This window comes from Rhinolophus sinicus, linkage group LG01, assembly GCF_036562045.2.
Source record: "Rhinolophus sinicus isolate RSC01 linkage group LG01, ASM3656204v1, whole genome shotgun sequence".
NCBI classification, from domain to species: domain Eukaryota; kingdom Metazoa; phylum Chordata; class Mammalia; order Chiroptera; family Rhinolophidae; genus Rhinolophus; species Rhinolophus sinicus.
In genome coordinates, this window is record NC_133751.1 from 114,064 (window position 1) to 131,414 (window position 17,351).

General features: G+C 47.7%; 1 protein-coding gene across 7 annotated transcripts in view; it reads right to left on the minus strand.

Annotated features, from left to right (window-relative positions):
- The window catches only part of DIP2A (disco interacting protein 2 homolog A), an 89,164-nt gene that overhangs the window by 38,162 nt on the left and 33,651 nt on the right, over positions 1-17,351 (minus strand). For 6 of the 7 annotated variants that reach the window (XR_012492057.1, XM_074319528.1, XM_074319453.1 and 3 more), the window contains exons 6-9: positions 16,614-16,739; positions 10,809-10,928; positions 9,539-9,736; positions 2,386-2,477 (exon numbers count right to left, since the gene is read on the minus strand). Coding sequence is in view for 6 of the 7 variants with exons in the window: in XM_074319528.1 (XP_074175629.1) it covers positions 2,386-2,477; positions 9,539-9,736; positions 10,809-10,928; positions 16,614-16,739 (536 nt within the window). In the remaining variant the exon portion in view is untranslated. The remainder of the gene's footprint in view (positions 1-2,385; positions 2,478-9,538; positions 9,737-10,808; positions 10,929-16,613; positions 16,740-17,351) is intronic. The other variant, XM_074319562.1, reaches the window with a different exon arrangement.

Genomic DNA, 17,351 nt, shown 5'->3' on the forward strand with positions numbered 1-17,351 from the left:
TTTCTCTTCTCCCATCATCTCCATTTCCATTTCTCGTAATAGTCTGGTTAAATTAAAAGCTATTTATGGAATAGGATTTTTGTAGGTCCCAAGGAGCGTATTAAGTGTGCCTGAACCACAGTGGGCAGTGAGAACTCTACTGGAGTGACTTTTAACACAGGCCTTGGGCCACAAAACAGTGGACAATGAACAACCCTTCACTTGTAAGACAGAAGTTAAGCTATCTCTGTATTGTGCTGTCAACTTAATCACATTTCTAACTGTTTGTTGAAGGGGCAGAGCTCAGCTTCAAACGCTGATGATCACAGTGATGGTCTCAGGATGGGGACCCACAGCCAGGAGACCAGGAGCTTGGTATAGAAAATGTTATCAGAGAATTCATTATAAATGAGTTGTGTTTGTTCACTTTTACAAAGCATATTATCACAGGAGGATGACCATGCCACCATCTCTGATAATAAACTCACTCACTGTGATCCAGTCGATCTTTTTTAAAATTAACTTAATTTGGATTCTCTCACAAGTCAAGGTGTCTGGAAGTCTTTGTGCCTGCAATGATTTTTTTTCAAGGAAGATAAATCAATGATTCTTACATTCCTTCTAAAGCACAACACGCCGTAAAAGCAGCATCGTCGTAGTATTCTCACGCTCAGTGACAGCTACAAGCATTCCCACTGGCAACGCTTCCTGTGGCTGCGCCAGCGTGCTCTAAATGTCCCCTGCATGTGTCAAGTTCCTAACAATAGTATCTTCCAAATAATCAGCCAAGGGAACTCGGAAGTCTCACCAGCTGCTGACTGCCCCACCCCAGCCCTGGGCGCTGCCCGGTCCTGGCTGGGGGACTAGCGGCCCTCCCTATGGCTGTCCTGTTTGGGACCCACCACTGAGCAGCTGAAGCACGCTCTCTCGGAACTTCCCAAAAAAGAGTGCTCAGGGTCTGGCACATCTGAACCTGGTAGGCCCACACTCGCATCTGTGAATCTCTGGGAACAGACATATAGTAAGTCGGACTCCCTCTGAACTCCTGAAAAAGTTCGCTTGCTGTCTTCTCGTTCTGACTGCTCCCCACAAGCTCTACGGCTCCCTCTGCACCCCGATCTCAGCCGTAACATGGTCATGTGCCCTGTGTGGGGACCACTCACTGCGGATCCTGCCACTCTGAGGCTTATGGTCTCCACCTGCTGGATGTCATCTTGTATTATTGTTGACTTAAAATTTTCTACTCTGTTCTTAAATACATAGTGATGGAAGGAGAACTGACTCTGGGTGGTGAACACACAATGGGATTTATAGATGATGTAATACAGAATTGTACACCTGAAATCTATGTAATTTTACTAACAATTGTCACCCCAATAAATTAAAAAAATAATAATAATAATAATAATTTTCCAAAAAAAAATTTTCTACTCTGTTCTCCTTTCTCTTTCTGGAACTCCTGTCAGTCAGAGGCTGCGAGGCCTAATTTTCCCAGTTTTTCTTTCCTGCCATCCACTTCTTGGTCTTTCCTATGAGCATGTTTTACTTCATTTATGGAGCAGTGTCTTCATGATAGATCTCTAGGAATACTAATACTAATTTTCTAAAAGTTTGTTTTCTGTATGCAGTTTTCCTCCAAGTCCTCTTCCTCCAACCCCAAATCCCCTTTCCTTTTTTCATTTATTTGCCCTCTGGTCTTTTCTGTCACACTGAGGTTTCCCTCTGGTCTACACTAAAGTGTGACGCACTCAAAGGGTTGCCTGAAACTGTCTTTTTGTCACCTTCCAGTTTCATCGTTGGGGGACCTGACCTAGGCAACTGTGCTCACTGGGGGATTTCCCTGGTAAGTGTGCGGACTTTCGCCATGTCCTCCTGCTGTCCTTCGGGACCACCTGCTTTACCTGGTTCCTCAAGTCGGCTTCAGCTTGCCTACAGCAATGCTGTCCCACAGAACCTTCCACAAGGATGAAAGCCTCTGGCCTCCTCTGCATTCTATCGGGGCAGGGAGGAAAGGGGCTGCCTGGCCACGTGGAACAGGGAAGGAGATGTGTATGAAGGACACAGAACTTCAAGGGAAGGTCGATGTGCCCTCATAAAACTTAAGTTTTGGAAATTTAATATTTATTAAAATCTGATACTAATATTTTTATTAAAATCAACACATATGAAGTCAAAGAGAAAAGAAGTTAAAGAATCAGTGGATAGGCAATAAGGGAGGAAAAAGAATGATCATTTTATCTACATCATCACAAACTTTTTCCATATTTAATATTTTTTCAAGCTGACTTTAAATCCCCTGTATTAACACTGCAACTCTAAGCTGCTGATAGAACACTGATTTCAATGAAACATTTTTAGAGTCTCTGTTTTTGGTCACTCCAATAAACTTACATTCTAGTTACTTACTCTGTCTCCAGGTTTAAGTAGCGGTTCATTCTTACTAGTCAGTTTATTAAGAAGAGTATAAGCTAGTTTTAAACTCCGACTCCAAAGTTTGCCTAAAATAAAATAAAAACACTAAGCAAAGTAAAATTTAAGAAACTAATAATTAACATTTCAATGTAGCAATCATATACCCCATAACGTACAATTCCTCAGTTATTGGAAATTCAGGACGTTTCCAACTGGTAACTATTTTGCACATAATGAACATCATAGTTTTCTCTCAAAAACAACTTACAGATTTATTTTTCTTAACACAAGAGTACACACTTTTATTATAGAAAATTTCAAATATAGAAAAGCCAGCAGAAAAGAGTCAGCATTCTTTCTGTTATATGTGTGCATATATAACACATATGTACATATACAGAGGGTGCCCCAAAAATATATACACATTTTAAGAAACGAAAACTGTATTAAAATTGTAATAATATGTACCGATAACAAAAGGTCAATATACAAGTCACGTTTGACTTCTGCAATTATAAGACGTTCTCAGAGTGGTTATCATCAGTGTCCAGACACTTCTGATTATGGTGAACTACTGCTTGAGCAACATTGACCAAAGTGTCCACTTGTATACATTTTTTGGCACCCCCGTACATATACACATCATACACACACACACGTATGTATATGGATGTGTAATTTTCAAGACATGACATCATACTTCACCCTGCTAAGTTCGATCAACACTGCACTGTGAACGCACCTTCACATCATTAACTATGCTTCAGTCACATCCCTTAGAAGAATGGCATATAATTCATGAGGTGAGCTGTATCTTCATCTCCACTTTTCACTCAAGACAAGACAGGGAGACGTTAAGTAACTGGCTGTCTCGGTGGTGCGTCTGGACCCCGGTGCGTCTGGACCTGCCCATGCTACCCTCCTGGCACGCAGTGCCCAGCCCCGGTGAGCTCCACAGAGGAGAGCTGCCTTGAGGAAGATGAGACTAAAGGACAGTAAAGAGAACTGGAGGTATCTGGGCAGGTGTACTGAGGTAGGAAGAGAAAACCTGAGTCCATCCCAACACCTGAAGCAGCCTTAATGCTCAGAATGCCAAACAACTCGCACCAGTGCCCTAACTCGGCCCCCTAAAGCCTGTGGCATAAGTGCACACTCTCTGAGTAAATGCTCAAGTTTTCCTGCAAACAACACAAAACACAGGTGCAATATGTGAGTGCAGGACCTGAGAAAGAAATGGGAAAAAAATGTTCAACCCAACATGTTGCCTGTCTATATAAGAGGTCAATTCAAGATGGGAATAACTGTAATACATAAAGATTTCCAAAATGAATCCAGGCTCCATATAAAAAGAACAATGCATCTTGACCAAATTAGTTTTATCCCAAGAATGTAAAGAAGTTTACCAGAAAATCAACATAACTTGCCAGATTAACAAAATAAAGGTGAAAAAAAGTAAAACAATGTAACAATTATTCAGGATTTTAAATAGTTTTACAACTCCTTCTTAAATTCAGAACGAAATGAAACTTCCTTAAGGCCATCTTTCAAAATCCTACAGGAGACATCCTGATTAGTGGTCAGATGGTGAGGCGCTCACTCTGAGAAGCAAGTCAGGGACAGGCACCTTTTCACTGAGTGTCGGAGCCAGTGCAAGGGGGACGGGGGGAGTAAAACAACAGGAAACAAACAATTGTCGTCATCTGCGGATGACATGACTATGTACAGTATTAATCTATTATAACTGAATTAGTAAGACTTCCAGATATAACAATATACAAGAACCATTTGATTTCTATACACCAGTAATAATAAATAAAAATCTGAAATAATACTATTTACAATAAGATTAAAATAAACATGCAAATACCTAACAATAAGTGTTATAAAAAACATGCGTCTCCCCCAGAATATTATAAAACATTACTGGCATAAAGTGGAAGGATTTCAATGGAAGGATATATTATTTATATCTGTGTGCTGGAAAGTTGTTAATGGTCTTGAAACTATTCAAAGCAACAATAGTCACATTTCAACAGGTGAGTCTATGGCAGATGACAAGCTGGTTCTAAAACTGACACTGAAATACACAGAACAAGCATAGCCAAGACACTTCTGAACAGGGAGACAGATGCAAAGACTTGCTCTATGGACGGACGCCAAGGCTGGGTAGAAAGCTATAGTCATTGATGGGATCAAGCAGAGCACCCCAGAGCAGATCCACTCATGTGCACGACCCCAGTGATGACACCGGGCACTACAGGAGAACGTGGCACCGTGGAGACAAGAACGGGACAGCTGTCTATTTTTCTTGAAAACCTGACCCTGGAAGCCATCCCCATACACAAAACTCACTCATAGTGGACGGCCGATCTGAATGGGAACAGCAGAACAGCACTTCCCCCAGATAACAGAGGAGCGTCCTGATCGCAGCCTTGGAAAGGGCCCTTGAAGGGGACACACAAATAAAAGAAGGTGAGGTGGGCAGAGCTTCTGTTCACTCAGCTGCTACTCCAGGACCACGGCCAAGGTGCCTGGGAGGAGACACCTGTGGCACGTGTCGCTGACAAGACTGACATCCAGAAACAACTCCTGCAAATACCCTACATTACATAAAAACATGTGCAGAAGATCCAACAGGACTTAGAAAAGGAGAAGACCCAAGTATTAAAAAACAGGAAAGATCTCTACCTACTTAGTCATCAGGAAAATGGAAATCGATGCCACAATGAAATACCACCATAGTCTCAGCAGATTAGCAAGAATTAGTAAGCCTGACAATGACAGGGAGCAGGTGGGACTCGCGCGGTGACCAGAGTGTGACCGGGAAGGCCTGGCCCTTCCCACCGCAGTTAGTGCCCCCCTCCGAGAATGCACGCCACGCCCCCAGGAGCAGTGTCTGTGACGGCTGACCACGGGAACGACCCAACGCCCGCCAGCGGTGGAAGAATGCGTGGCTCCTGGAACGCGCGCTCCTCGACGCGCACGAATGAGCCAGTCACAGGTAAAAGCCCGCCTCCAAGCAGGCAGAGTGCTGGAGGCGGAGCCGCACGCCCCCCCCACGACCCAGAAATGAACGGAACGCAGAGAGCATCAGCGGAGGCCACACCACTAGAGGAGCTGAGACGCGAGGCAACGTCCTGGGGGCTGCGCTCACCGTCTGCCGGGGCCCTCACAAAACGACCCAGAACGGAACGCAGAGAGCATCGGCGGAGGCCACACCACTAGAGGAGCTGAGACGCGAGGCATCGCCCTGGGGGCTGCGCTCACCGTCTGCCGGGGCCCTCACAAAACGACCCAGAACGGAACGCAGAGAGCATCGGCGGAGGCCACACCACTAGAGGAGCTGAGACGCGAGGCATCGCCCTGGGGGCTGCGCTCACCGTCTGCCGGGGCCCTCACAAAACGACCCAGAACGGAACGCAGAGAGCATCGGCGGAGGCCACACCACTAGAGGAGCTGAGACGCGAGGCATCGCCCTGGGGGCTGCGCTCACCTTCTGCCGGGGCCTCACAAAACGGGGGTCACAGACTCGTGCCCACAGCGCTGCTGCTGGGGCACCGAGGAAGCCGCAGCGCTTGCCAGAGCCGCCGGCCTCCTCTGGGAAGCGTGCTGAGTCCCAGCGCCGTGTGCAGCAGGAGCCAAGAACCGCACGGAGACCTCGGAAAAGCCAAGTGGGGTTCTCAGGTTGTCCCACGAGACAGAAGCCATGACTGGGGACCCAACAGAGAAAAGGGACAGACACAATGCGCCATGCACAGGGAGGTGCCGGGGCCAGGGGCGGGCAGACACGGCCTGGGCTGGACTGCAGTGACCAGCCACCTGCCTGGGGGCAGGGGGAACTCCTCTCATGGAAGATGACGTCATCTGGAGCCTCCATAATTTTTTACACATAATGTCCAACACCTAATTTAAAAAGTACTAGGTACCCCAAAAGATACGTTCCCCAAGATAAAGCACAGACCAGAGGAACTGGCCGCAGCAAGCCGAATCCAGGGATGCAGAAGGAGCCTTTCGGTGACCATGCGAATGTGTGCGTCCCAGGCAATGGAGGAAAGGATGAAAAAAGTACAGGGCACAGCGGGGATCTCCCAGAGAAACAGAATAGGAATTAGAAGAGCAAATGAAAATCCTAAACTAAGAAGACACTGACTAAAGCTGAGAACTCATCAGGAGTTTCATAGTAGACTAGAAATTTGGGAACTAGGATTAGAGAGTTTGAAAAAAGGGAAATCTCCAGACTGAAGTACATACAAAAGAGAGCACCAAAGGCACGCGGGACCCAGAAAGGTATAACATAGACATCATCGGAGTCCCAGGCGGACAGGAGAGAGAAAACGGGGAAGGAGCAACACTCAGGAGATCATGCCTGCAATTTTCCCCAAATGGATGAAACACACTGTTCCACAGATTTAAGAAGTCCTGCGGACCCCACACAGGAAAATTCCAAAGAACATCACACCTCAAGATACACAGTAAGGTAGCTGCAAGGCAAAGAAAGACATTTTTAAAAGGCAGTCAGAGGGAAACAGACACAGCAACAGGGACAGAGAAACCACGGTGACATCTTTCCTGTCAGACAGCACGATATCTTCACAGCGCTGAGGGCAGGTCAGTGAGCGCCGACAACTGCGATGAAATGAACTGTGGTCACACAGTCTCTGAACACAGACAGGGAGCCTGCAGGCGGCAAGAAGGGACACTGTGTGGCAAAGGGAGAGTAAAGAGCATGCCCACTGACTAAAGACACCAGGGAACTGTCTGACAGGTGGGCACACAGATAGAGAACGCAGAGCGGGGCAGCAGACAGACAGTCAGGCACAATAAAACATGAAGGGAAAGGGGCCCCCTGAGACCCAGCAGGAGACCCCACAGGGGCGATGTGGCTGGTCAGTCCCTGTGGCCGGGCAGGGGCAGACACGCAAGGCCCTGCACCTCACTGCGGGCTGCCCAGCACCCACAGCCCACACCTGGAAGCTGGATTCAACAGGCAGAGGCTGTCAGCAAACCACAGTCCTTGCAGGTGGGCAGCAACGTCCTTTCCAACAGAAAGACAGACCAACCTCCAACGAACATGAGGCAGAAGTCATACTTAACAGCGGCAGATCGAATCCAGAAACTTATCACAAAGATAAGCTATCATGGCCAAGTCGGACTCTAGAAATGCAAGGACTGCTTAACATTTGGAAATGAATCAATGCAATTCATCAAATTAATGGGGGAGGGGAAAGAAACCCTATGATTATCTTGACAGAACAAAACAAGCATTTGATAAAACCCAATGCCAATCCATGATGAAAAACTTTAAGGAATAGAAGAGAACTTCCTTAAGCTTACAAAGAATTTTTACCATAAAACGAGTGAAAACAAACCTCAGTAAACATTCCAGTTCCTGACCTAAGATGGGGATGCGAGAATGCCACCGTCCCACGTCACACTGGGGGGTTGTGCAGCGAGGCCAGAAGGAGGAACAAAGGTGCCTGCTTTGGTACCAGGACAGGACTCTGTATACTGAATGTCCCAGAGATATACAGACAAATAATTAATAAACAAAAAAGAATTAGTAAGTTAATTTAGCAAAATTACTAGGTACAAAGTCACCATTTAAACAAGCCAATGACACTTCTCTATACAAGTAACAAATGAGTAGAAAAAATGAAAGACACTCAAGACTTCTGAACTCAATTACTGAGAGAAATTCTGTACAAATATTACTGAGAGAAAATAAAGAAGGCCTTAAGTAAATGGGAAATATTCCAGTCATGAATCACTTCTCTTCAGATGGAACCACAGATTCCATCTGTGCCAATCAACAGCCCAGCAGGAACGTTTCTGGAAGCTGACAAGCTGATTCTAAAGCTCACTTGGAATGCAGAGGGCAGTAAAGGGCTTAGGGAACAACCAAAGCTGCAGGACTTCCATAGGAGACACAGAGACTCCTAAAGCCGCAGTGATTCCGGGGTGCGGGCAGACATGCCAGTGACAAACACAGAAAGCAGAAACGAGACCCAGGTCTATTTCCCACCCGGTACACGACAAAGCAGCACCTCGGGGGGAGGACTGGCTTTCCAGTAAATGACAGTGGGTCACAGTCCTCAGAAGGAAAGCAAATGACCCTGATGTCACACCACACACAAATTACACTGTAGGCGCATAACGCCTGAAGGTGAGAAATAAAACCAGTTTTTAGACGAGAAGGTAGGACAGTATCTTCGTGAACTTAGGTTTGACAAAGACTTCCTAAATAGGGGAATAAAACACTGTAATAAGGGGAAAAGTAGATAAATTGGGCTACGTTAGGTTAAGACTTCTCATTTATCTAAAGCCACAATTAAAAGTGTTCAAAGGTACTCCAAAGAGTGGAAGGAGATAGATGTGAAACGAGTATCTGAAAAGACGGATGTGAAGCGTGTAAAGAAGAGAACATTAGCCACTGAATAGAAAAATGAGCCAAAGGTTTGTAAGGTTCCTAGACAGACAGACAACACCTAGTGTCAGCGAGGGCGTGGAGCTGGGCTGGCACCGTGCCGGGAGCTACGAGCCGCAGCCACTGGGGACAGCAGCTGGCGGGGTGCCCGTGTGCCACGGACACCCCTCAGCCGTTCCACAGCACTGTGCTCAGCAGCCCGGCGTGGGACCCAGCCACATGTCCCCCAGAGACGCAGATGCGTCCTGGCACTGAGAACACAGTGATATCCCTCCAGTGCCGGCCCGCACGCCCGTGTACGTCCCACTGAGAGCCAGGTGCTCCGTCAGCACGCAAGTCACCTCTGTGCGAGGGAGGGAGCGAGGGCCACAGGCGGAATGGGGCCTCGTCACCTCGACCTTCTCCGGCTGGGTCCTGCTCACAGCAGCGTATTCCCACACTACATGCTTATCACTGTGTTACATAAAGATGCCAAACACCAAAAACACACACTATATGATTCCGTTTGCACAAAGTTCAAAATTAGACCAAAGTAAACGCCATTGTTCAGAAATGCCCCTGTGGGGGGAGGGGCGCCTGCCGTGAGAGACGCTCTATTTACTGGACAGCTGTGAGTGTCTGAGGAACGTGTGCTACGCTGCTCTAGCCGTCTGTCCAGGTTGCATGGCGTGTGCAGTACTTTACAGCTAACCCAGCGCCTGGTTGCCTCCTGGTGACACTTGCCGTAGGTGAGGGTATGGATGGCCTTCCCAGCGGTGTCCAGGGCGGTCAGGCAGGGCGCTCGGGGCTGCGTCGTGCCCCAGTGCTGCAGGGCAGCCAGCAGCGATGGCGGCCAGGGTGTCCCCGCAGCCAGAGGCTCCCCTCTCAGCACCGCCATTTGGCTTCCCTCAGGCTTTGGCCGGTTTGGATCTGGTTGCTGGACTATAAGCAAAATTGGGATTTTAGAATCAGCACTGCAGCATCACACACACATTCAGTTTTTAAGCATTCATATTTTATAACTTTGTCTTTTAAAACACCAACTATAAAAATGAGACAGTCATTTATTTAGATTTCCTTATCATTATGATAGTCACAGACCAGCTGACTGAAGGACAGATGGAGGAGATTCAGCACAGCAAGGCCCCGGGTGGCAGGCGTGACGGACAGGCTTTCCGGGGCAGAGCTGACCCTGAGAAGCAGGTCCCGCTTACAAGGGATGAAAGCGACAAGTCACCACTTTGGTTTGGGCACTCAGAGGAACCATCACCATGGCGAACAACAAAAATAATGTAAAACCTTGTATTTCCAGTGGACATGTAACCAAAATTTGCCCAAGTATAAGAAAAACTGCCCTCAAATGTATCTGTATCATTGAACTCTGAATTTGAAGGGCATTTATCTGATTATAAAGGGAAAACAATGCCCTGAGAGCCGTGTCTAATCCTCAAGTGTGGACGGAACAGCTGGAGCTGGTCCCAGGGGAGGTGACAGGGCACAGAGGCGGTGTGAGGGGCAGTGGGTCGGAGTCTGCCCCGTGGTACTAACCACCTTCTCCCACTTGCATCTCCCGCTTCATTTCTGCTCCTTATCTACAGGCTTCTACTTCTATGTCTTGGTAATCTTTTAGAAGATGAAGCTATATTCTTTTCTTCCAAATATATACCTCATTCATAAATAAGAGGGCAACATTCTGAACAGGGGCCAAAACTATGCTGAAAATATAATCCCTCAAAATCATGGGAATGGCAGTCTTTTGGAACGGAAGTTTAAACAGGAATGGGAACGATGCGTAAGGTGAAACCTCCGAAGCATTCCTGGAAGCTGAACGGCTAGACCAGAGGCATAGAGGGGCGGCATCACGTAACCACGGGCAACCAGTTTCCCACGCGGGCAACTCAGCTGGCAGTGGCCCCGACGCCACGTCACCGCCACATGGCGACCAGAGCTGCAACAGGGTGTGTGGCTTCTGTGTGCTGAGGTTGCGGCCCCTGTGAGCCCGCTGGACGCTCACCTCCTAGCACCTCCTCAGCGTCGTCCAGGAAGAACTCCCTCAGCGGGGGCCGCTTTGGCCGCTTCAGCGTGTCCAGCAGTTGCCGGATCTTGGAGGACACTCTGCTGTTCACAGGGACACCTATCATGGGGAGAGGGATGCTGAGGCTGGGCAGCCACTCCCCCCACCTACCTGAGAAGCCAGCAGGCACTGGCCCCTCAGCAGCCATTCTGGAATTAATTCATCACCAAACATTTCTGGGCTGCCTTCCGTGAACTAGACCTTGTTCTAGTCCCTGAGCCAGGGACCCCTTTCAGGGGGTTCATGAGGTCAAACGACAGCTGACCCTTGAACAACATGGTTTGAACTGCACAAGTCCACTCACACACAGCTGTAAGAATAAACACGGCACGTTTTCCATCTGAGATGGGAGTCTGTGGACATGGAGGGCTGACTGTGTGCAGTGACCAAGCCACTTTAGACGGGGACCTGAGCATGTCAGATTTCAGTATCCACGGGGGTCCCAGAACCAATCCTCCACAGGTACCCTGAGACAACCAAGTTTTGGGGAGTCAAAGTTATACGCTGATTTTTAACTGTGTGGCGCTTGGCACCCCTGACCCCTGGGGTGTTCGAGGATCAACTGTCCTTCCTGAGTCACGTCAAGATACCATCCGCCTTTTTCACTCTCCTCCTCCCATGAGCGCACACTGTACTTTTCCAGAGGCCACCGAATGTGGTGTCTTCACAGATTGAAGGGGGCCGACACACAGGACCCAGCTGCTGCTATCACACCAGCGATGACACAGACTGGCAACAACAGAAAACAAGCCCATTCTTCCCCCTGAATTTTCAGTTTATAATTCTTTTCACAATGTGTGCTATCTACATTCATGTATGAGGATATTCCTGTTACTTTTAAGTTAATTAATACATATTTTAAAAAGTCTTTAGTTCTAATTTCTAATATGGCAGATATGAAGAGACAGTCCACATAAACTAAAAGCTCTGTGGTGTCCTCAATGATTACTAAGAAAAGCTGTTCTAGGAGAAGAAACGTCAGCAAAAGCACAGGTAAGTAAGAGTCGCCTTCAAACAGCTCATCACCTGCTGGATGAAAACAAGAAAAATGCGAACCCCTGCATATAAATAAGGACACGTGACGCGGTGATGAGCGCTCTGAGGACGACGGACGAGAGCACCGCCGGGAGCACTGCCGTGCAGCAGGAGTAAGCGAGGCCCGAACCCCGGGCACACCACCGTCCGGCTGCCAGGTGGCAGCTGACACCGTAAGGCTTTCCTCCACTCGGGAGCCAGGCTAGAATCAAGAACTGTATTAACTCGTCACATCCCTTTAGTCTCCTTTAATCTGTAACATTTCTTTGTCCTTTATGACTGACATTTTGAAAGAATACAGTTTTTTCTTTTTCTTAAGCAGAACATACCACAAGTTGAGTTTTACAAGGTTTTCTCACAATTCAATTCAGGTGCTGCCTTCCTGGCTGAAATGCTACCTGAAAATCATATCCAGAACCATGGGACGGCCACCTGCCTTGTGAGAACACTGGTTTCATCACCCAAAGCGCATCTGGCCTCTCCGTTACATCACCACTGTTGTTTCCTGTGAACTCCTAACCAGTGTGCGAGGAGACACTTCAAGAGCACGTGCACACCTTGACCTCAGGGAACTTTCTCCCTGCACTGAACAGCCACGAATCATTCCTGCCACACCCATTTTTACTGTAATGGTGGCAAAGTTATTTTCCAGCCTTAGCATTCCATTCACGTGGAGCAGTCGGCACTTGGCATCCTAAGCATCTGTCAAGTATCTGTCTGTCCATCTGTCCATCCATCATCCATCCATCCATCCTTCCTTCCACCCACCCACCCACCCACCCATCTATCAGGAAGGGCTCAGGGATGGCTCTTTTCCCAATGGTTATAAATCATGATGGTTCTTAACTATTTGATGCACAAACTCCCAATTCAGCCAGCGGGACCTGTGCAACTTCATTTGTGGTGTGCCCCACCATTTTTAGGCACTGCCTTACGTTCTGTCCTAAGACACACTCCCCTGCCCTGCGCTGAGCTCACATTTCCCCCAGCAGTTCTGTCCCCCTCTGTGGACAGGGAGCAAAGACCAAGACGTGGTCACCAGGTGCTCACTGCTACTGCAGTGTCCTTGCTTCTTCCAACTGACAGAGTAAAAAAGTACACTGTGTACACTCTGTGTTCCTGGATACACACGCACACCTACACGGACAACTCACATGTGTGCACAGACAGGTCACATTTGCATCTTAGAGACCGGGAGGCCACGCCGGCCCCTCCGACCCCAATCTTGCCCATCCAGTCCTCGGCTGTCTTTCCCCGTCACACCTGCATATCCCTCTTCCACAGTGAGACCCACCCCCCAACATCAACACCTCTGCTCAACACGTGTACGTAGTGATTTCCAATGTGCTTCACCCACCGCCTACAACACCAGCCCATTAACAAGAGTCCGGGGTGGCTTGCTGTGCTTCCCACTCACCCTCGGCCAAGGCTGAGGCTGTACTGCCAAACACCACGCCCATAACTTACCTGTATTAGCTCTCCCCCCACCACCCCTTGAGTGTGCCTACATGTCTCTTGGAAATACAGTCGACTTTGTTTATTTCTGCTTGATTTCAGTTTTAGGGTTCTTTAACCTATTCCCACCTTTAAGTTTTGGATATGCAGAACATTAACGAACTTGCGAATATCAGAACTACAGCCCGCATCACTGAACCACGCGGTCTGCTCTGAGAAATGTGTTGTCGGGGATTTTGTCATTGTGTGCACATCACAGAGCGCTCGCACACAAACCAAAGGGTACAGCTACCACACCTGGGCTATATTAACAAACCACAGGAGAGAAACCAGATGACGAGCTAAATAGGTCAAAAAAATTATTCAACAACAATCATGATAGAATTTTCAGGAAATTGGGGAAAAAAGGGAACTTCCTCAACCTGATCAGGAGTGTCTATGAAAAACCCACAGCTGACATCACAATTACAAAACGGAAGAGTGGATGCTTTCCCCCAACAACTGGAAACAAGGAAAAGTTATGTCTGTTCTCAACACATCCAACTGACACTTCTGGAAGGCACAGGTACTGCAGTAAAATCAGAAAAATACACATTCCTACAGGCAAATGATTTGGAAATAAAAGTAGAGCTGTATTCATAGACAATATGATCATGCATGCCTGTGGAAAAAATATTAAGGAATCCACCAAAAAAAGCTGTCAGAACTGGTATAAGGTCAATATAAAAAAAATCAACTGTATTTCTACACACTAGCAACAATTGGGGGAAAAAACAAATACCATTTATAACAGCACCAAAAAAATAACATAGTTTGGCATATGTTTAACAAAATATGTGCAAAACCTTTGCACTGAAAGCTATGAAACAGTGCTAAAAATTTTTTTGTAAGTGCTAAAAATATGGAGAGATAGCAGGTATTTATCAACTGAAGTATACAACAATATTGTTAAGATGCCAATTCTCTCCAAATTGACCTAGAATCAATAAAATACCAATCAAAATCCAGCAGGAATTTTGGTAAAAATGAACAAACTGATTTAAAAATACATATTAAAATGCAAAGGAGCTGGAATAGCCAGAGCAAATTTTAAAATGAAAAGCAGAGTTGAAGACAAACTACACGATTTCAGGATTTATTATAAAAATACAGTAATCATGACAAATACAGGAAATGGGACAGCACAGAGACCCAGAAGCAGACTCCTCTCAAAACTATCTACTGATTGTCATGGAAAATGCCTAAGAAACTCGGTGGGGACACAACGGTCTTTGTAACAAACAAGGCTGGAACAATTGGATACCCACATACGATGATACTAACAACCAGCAGCTTGGTTCCTTCCTTGCACTTAGGTTAAAATTAAGTGAAGTGGCTCATACACCTAAATGCAAGACCTAAAACCATAAAATTCTGGGGGGAAAATTAGGAAAAAACCCTTACAACCTTGAATAAGGTAAATGTATCTTAGATATGACACAAAAGTAGGATCCGTAAAAGGAAAATTTGGTAAACTGGACACCATCAAAATTTTAAAATTCTACCCTTTGAAAGGCACTGAAAACACCAAAGAGAATGAAAACACAAGCCAGATGTAGAGAAAATATGAATTACAAATATGGTAAAGAACTTGTATCCAGAATATATAACAAACTCTCAAATCTTAATAAGAAAACAAACACATTAAAAAAAGACGCAGAAGATTTGAGCAGACCCTCCTGAGAAGACAAGCAGGTAGCCAATTAGCACCTGAGAAGGGAGGTGCTCAGCAGCATCAGCCAAGAGGGAGACGCAGGGGAAACCGGGTGGAGCCACTTCCACACCTGCTGCGATGGGTACAGCTTTAAAGCGCAACAGCGCCAATTGCTGGCGAGGAGGCGGAGGAACTAGAATCGCATCACCCATGGCGAGAAGGCAGGGCACAACCCTTCGGCAAATGAGCCTGGCAGGGTCCTAAAGAGTTAGACACAAACCTACTACACGACCCAGCCACTCTTCCCCTGGATATTGACCCAGAGGAAATGACAGCACACACCCAGGCAGAGGCCTGCACACGAACAGTCCTACAGCTTTCTCTATGACAGCCCACGCCTGTGCCTCGGAAGGGAAGTGGATAAGCAGAATGCTGGGCGCCCTCAGGGGGAAACACTGCTCCTCAGCAAAGGCAGTGAACCACGGACACGTGGAAGAACGTGAAGCTCAAAGTGGTTCTGCAGGGGGCAGAGCCAGACAATAGACAGCGAAAGCTGTCGGGTTCCACCAATGTAAAATCTGGAAAAAGCAAACTCATCTAGTGTCAGGAGGTAAATTGGTGCTTGCCTGAGGGGATGCCAAATAGGGCAGGTGGGTGGCCTGATGGGCACAGGGCTGGCAAAGGCCGCGTGTCCCCAGTCTGACTGCAGACGGACGCTCTCCTAAAACTTACAAACTCACACACTGAAGTATGTGCAATTCAGTACGTGTCAATTATACCCCAACTAAGCAATTAATTCTTTTTAAATATAAAGAGTAGTAAATCAAAGAAAAAACCTATCTAACCAATGGGAAACCTACTTCCTGTTGCCTCAGTCTGTTCCTTTTGCATCTGGAAAAGGAGCTAAAAGACTTGGAGAGAATTTCACCTACTGCTTAGGAAATAAAACACACATTCAGTCCTCGCTCTGACATCCTCAGGAGTTTCCTGCAACTGAAATCTGCTGCTTGGGAAAGAAAGCTTCATGTGAGTCTGGTAAGACACCGGAACCGTTTCAGAAGGAGGAGGTCTTATCTGGGACACGATGAAAACAGCGCCGGCACCCTGTCCGCATGTAGGGACCGTGCGTGCTGCTGGACCATCTCGTGGGCTGCTGACACGGAGCTGTGGGGACTGCTGTGCCAGCGGGTGTGCCCAGCAGGCGTGTGCTCACGCGAAACAGGCTCCGTTCGGCCACACTGTGCTCAGATAAGCGACTGGCCATGCTCCTGGTTTTCCTGCAGAATCCCAGGGCCACACCTCGTTGGCACACAGCTGACATCGGCAGGCTGTCTCCCGCCCACTCTCCTTGTCCCCACTGGACACACAGACATTCCCGTTACTCCCGCACACGGTGCTTTCTGTACTAATGCTCACTGTGCACACGGGTCCGTGTCTGTGAGCTGGGTGACTGTGACCAATGCCTGGCTCAGGCCGGCTACAGTCAGTGCACTAAAAGGTGTCCAAACATGGAGGACAGCCAGTTCCCTGAGGCGTCAGAGGGGAAACAGAAGCATGCTCACCACCCGCCGTGTCCAGGAGGCTCCCACTGCTCCGAGGGGCACCTCTCATGGAGCCTGGCTGTGGGCGCTCGCAAAGCCGATGCTGTATGAGGCCTGTGGTGACGTCAGGAGGGGCCGAGCGCAGGTCTGCATTTGAGAAACAAACCCAAAACACAAGTGCGGTTAATTCAAAAGACTAACAGTTTCAACACCACTCGGCTCAAGTTTCACTGGCTGAGCTGTAAGTGTGTGGGGTCGGGGGGATCCCGATGTGTTTTTCTGGCTGACCAGGTGCTCGGAGCCCTGCGGAGTCCCAGCCCCCAGACATGTCGTGTAGACTGCCGTGCGTGCGTCCGTGCACATCGCTGAGGGTCTGGACCAGAACCACCACGCTCGGCACAGCCGGGCGAGGGGACCCACCCTCCACAACGGCTGGGGGGGTCTTACTCCGAACTCTCCTGACAAGCGGAAACACATTTTACATCAGGTGTTAGGGACCACTTTTGTCATATTATAAAAAAAATAACCAGGCTTCTATAAACTGCGTCCCAGCCCCCCAGAGACTGTGCTGGATGTCCTGAAGAAAGAACTTCGAGGCTTCGCAGAATAAACCCACAGCAACACAACTACCCTCCCGGCCTCACTATTAGGAGACGACAGCAACGCTCTTAGAGCAGAGTCCACTCATGTCACACTGCGAGACAGACTGGTCAGACTCGGAAATGTTCAGTCACTCCGGCCACGGTGAGAACGTGCGTT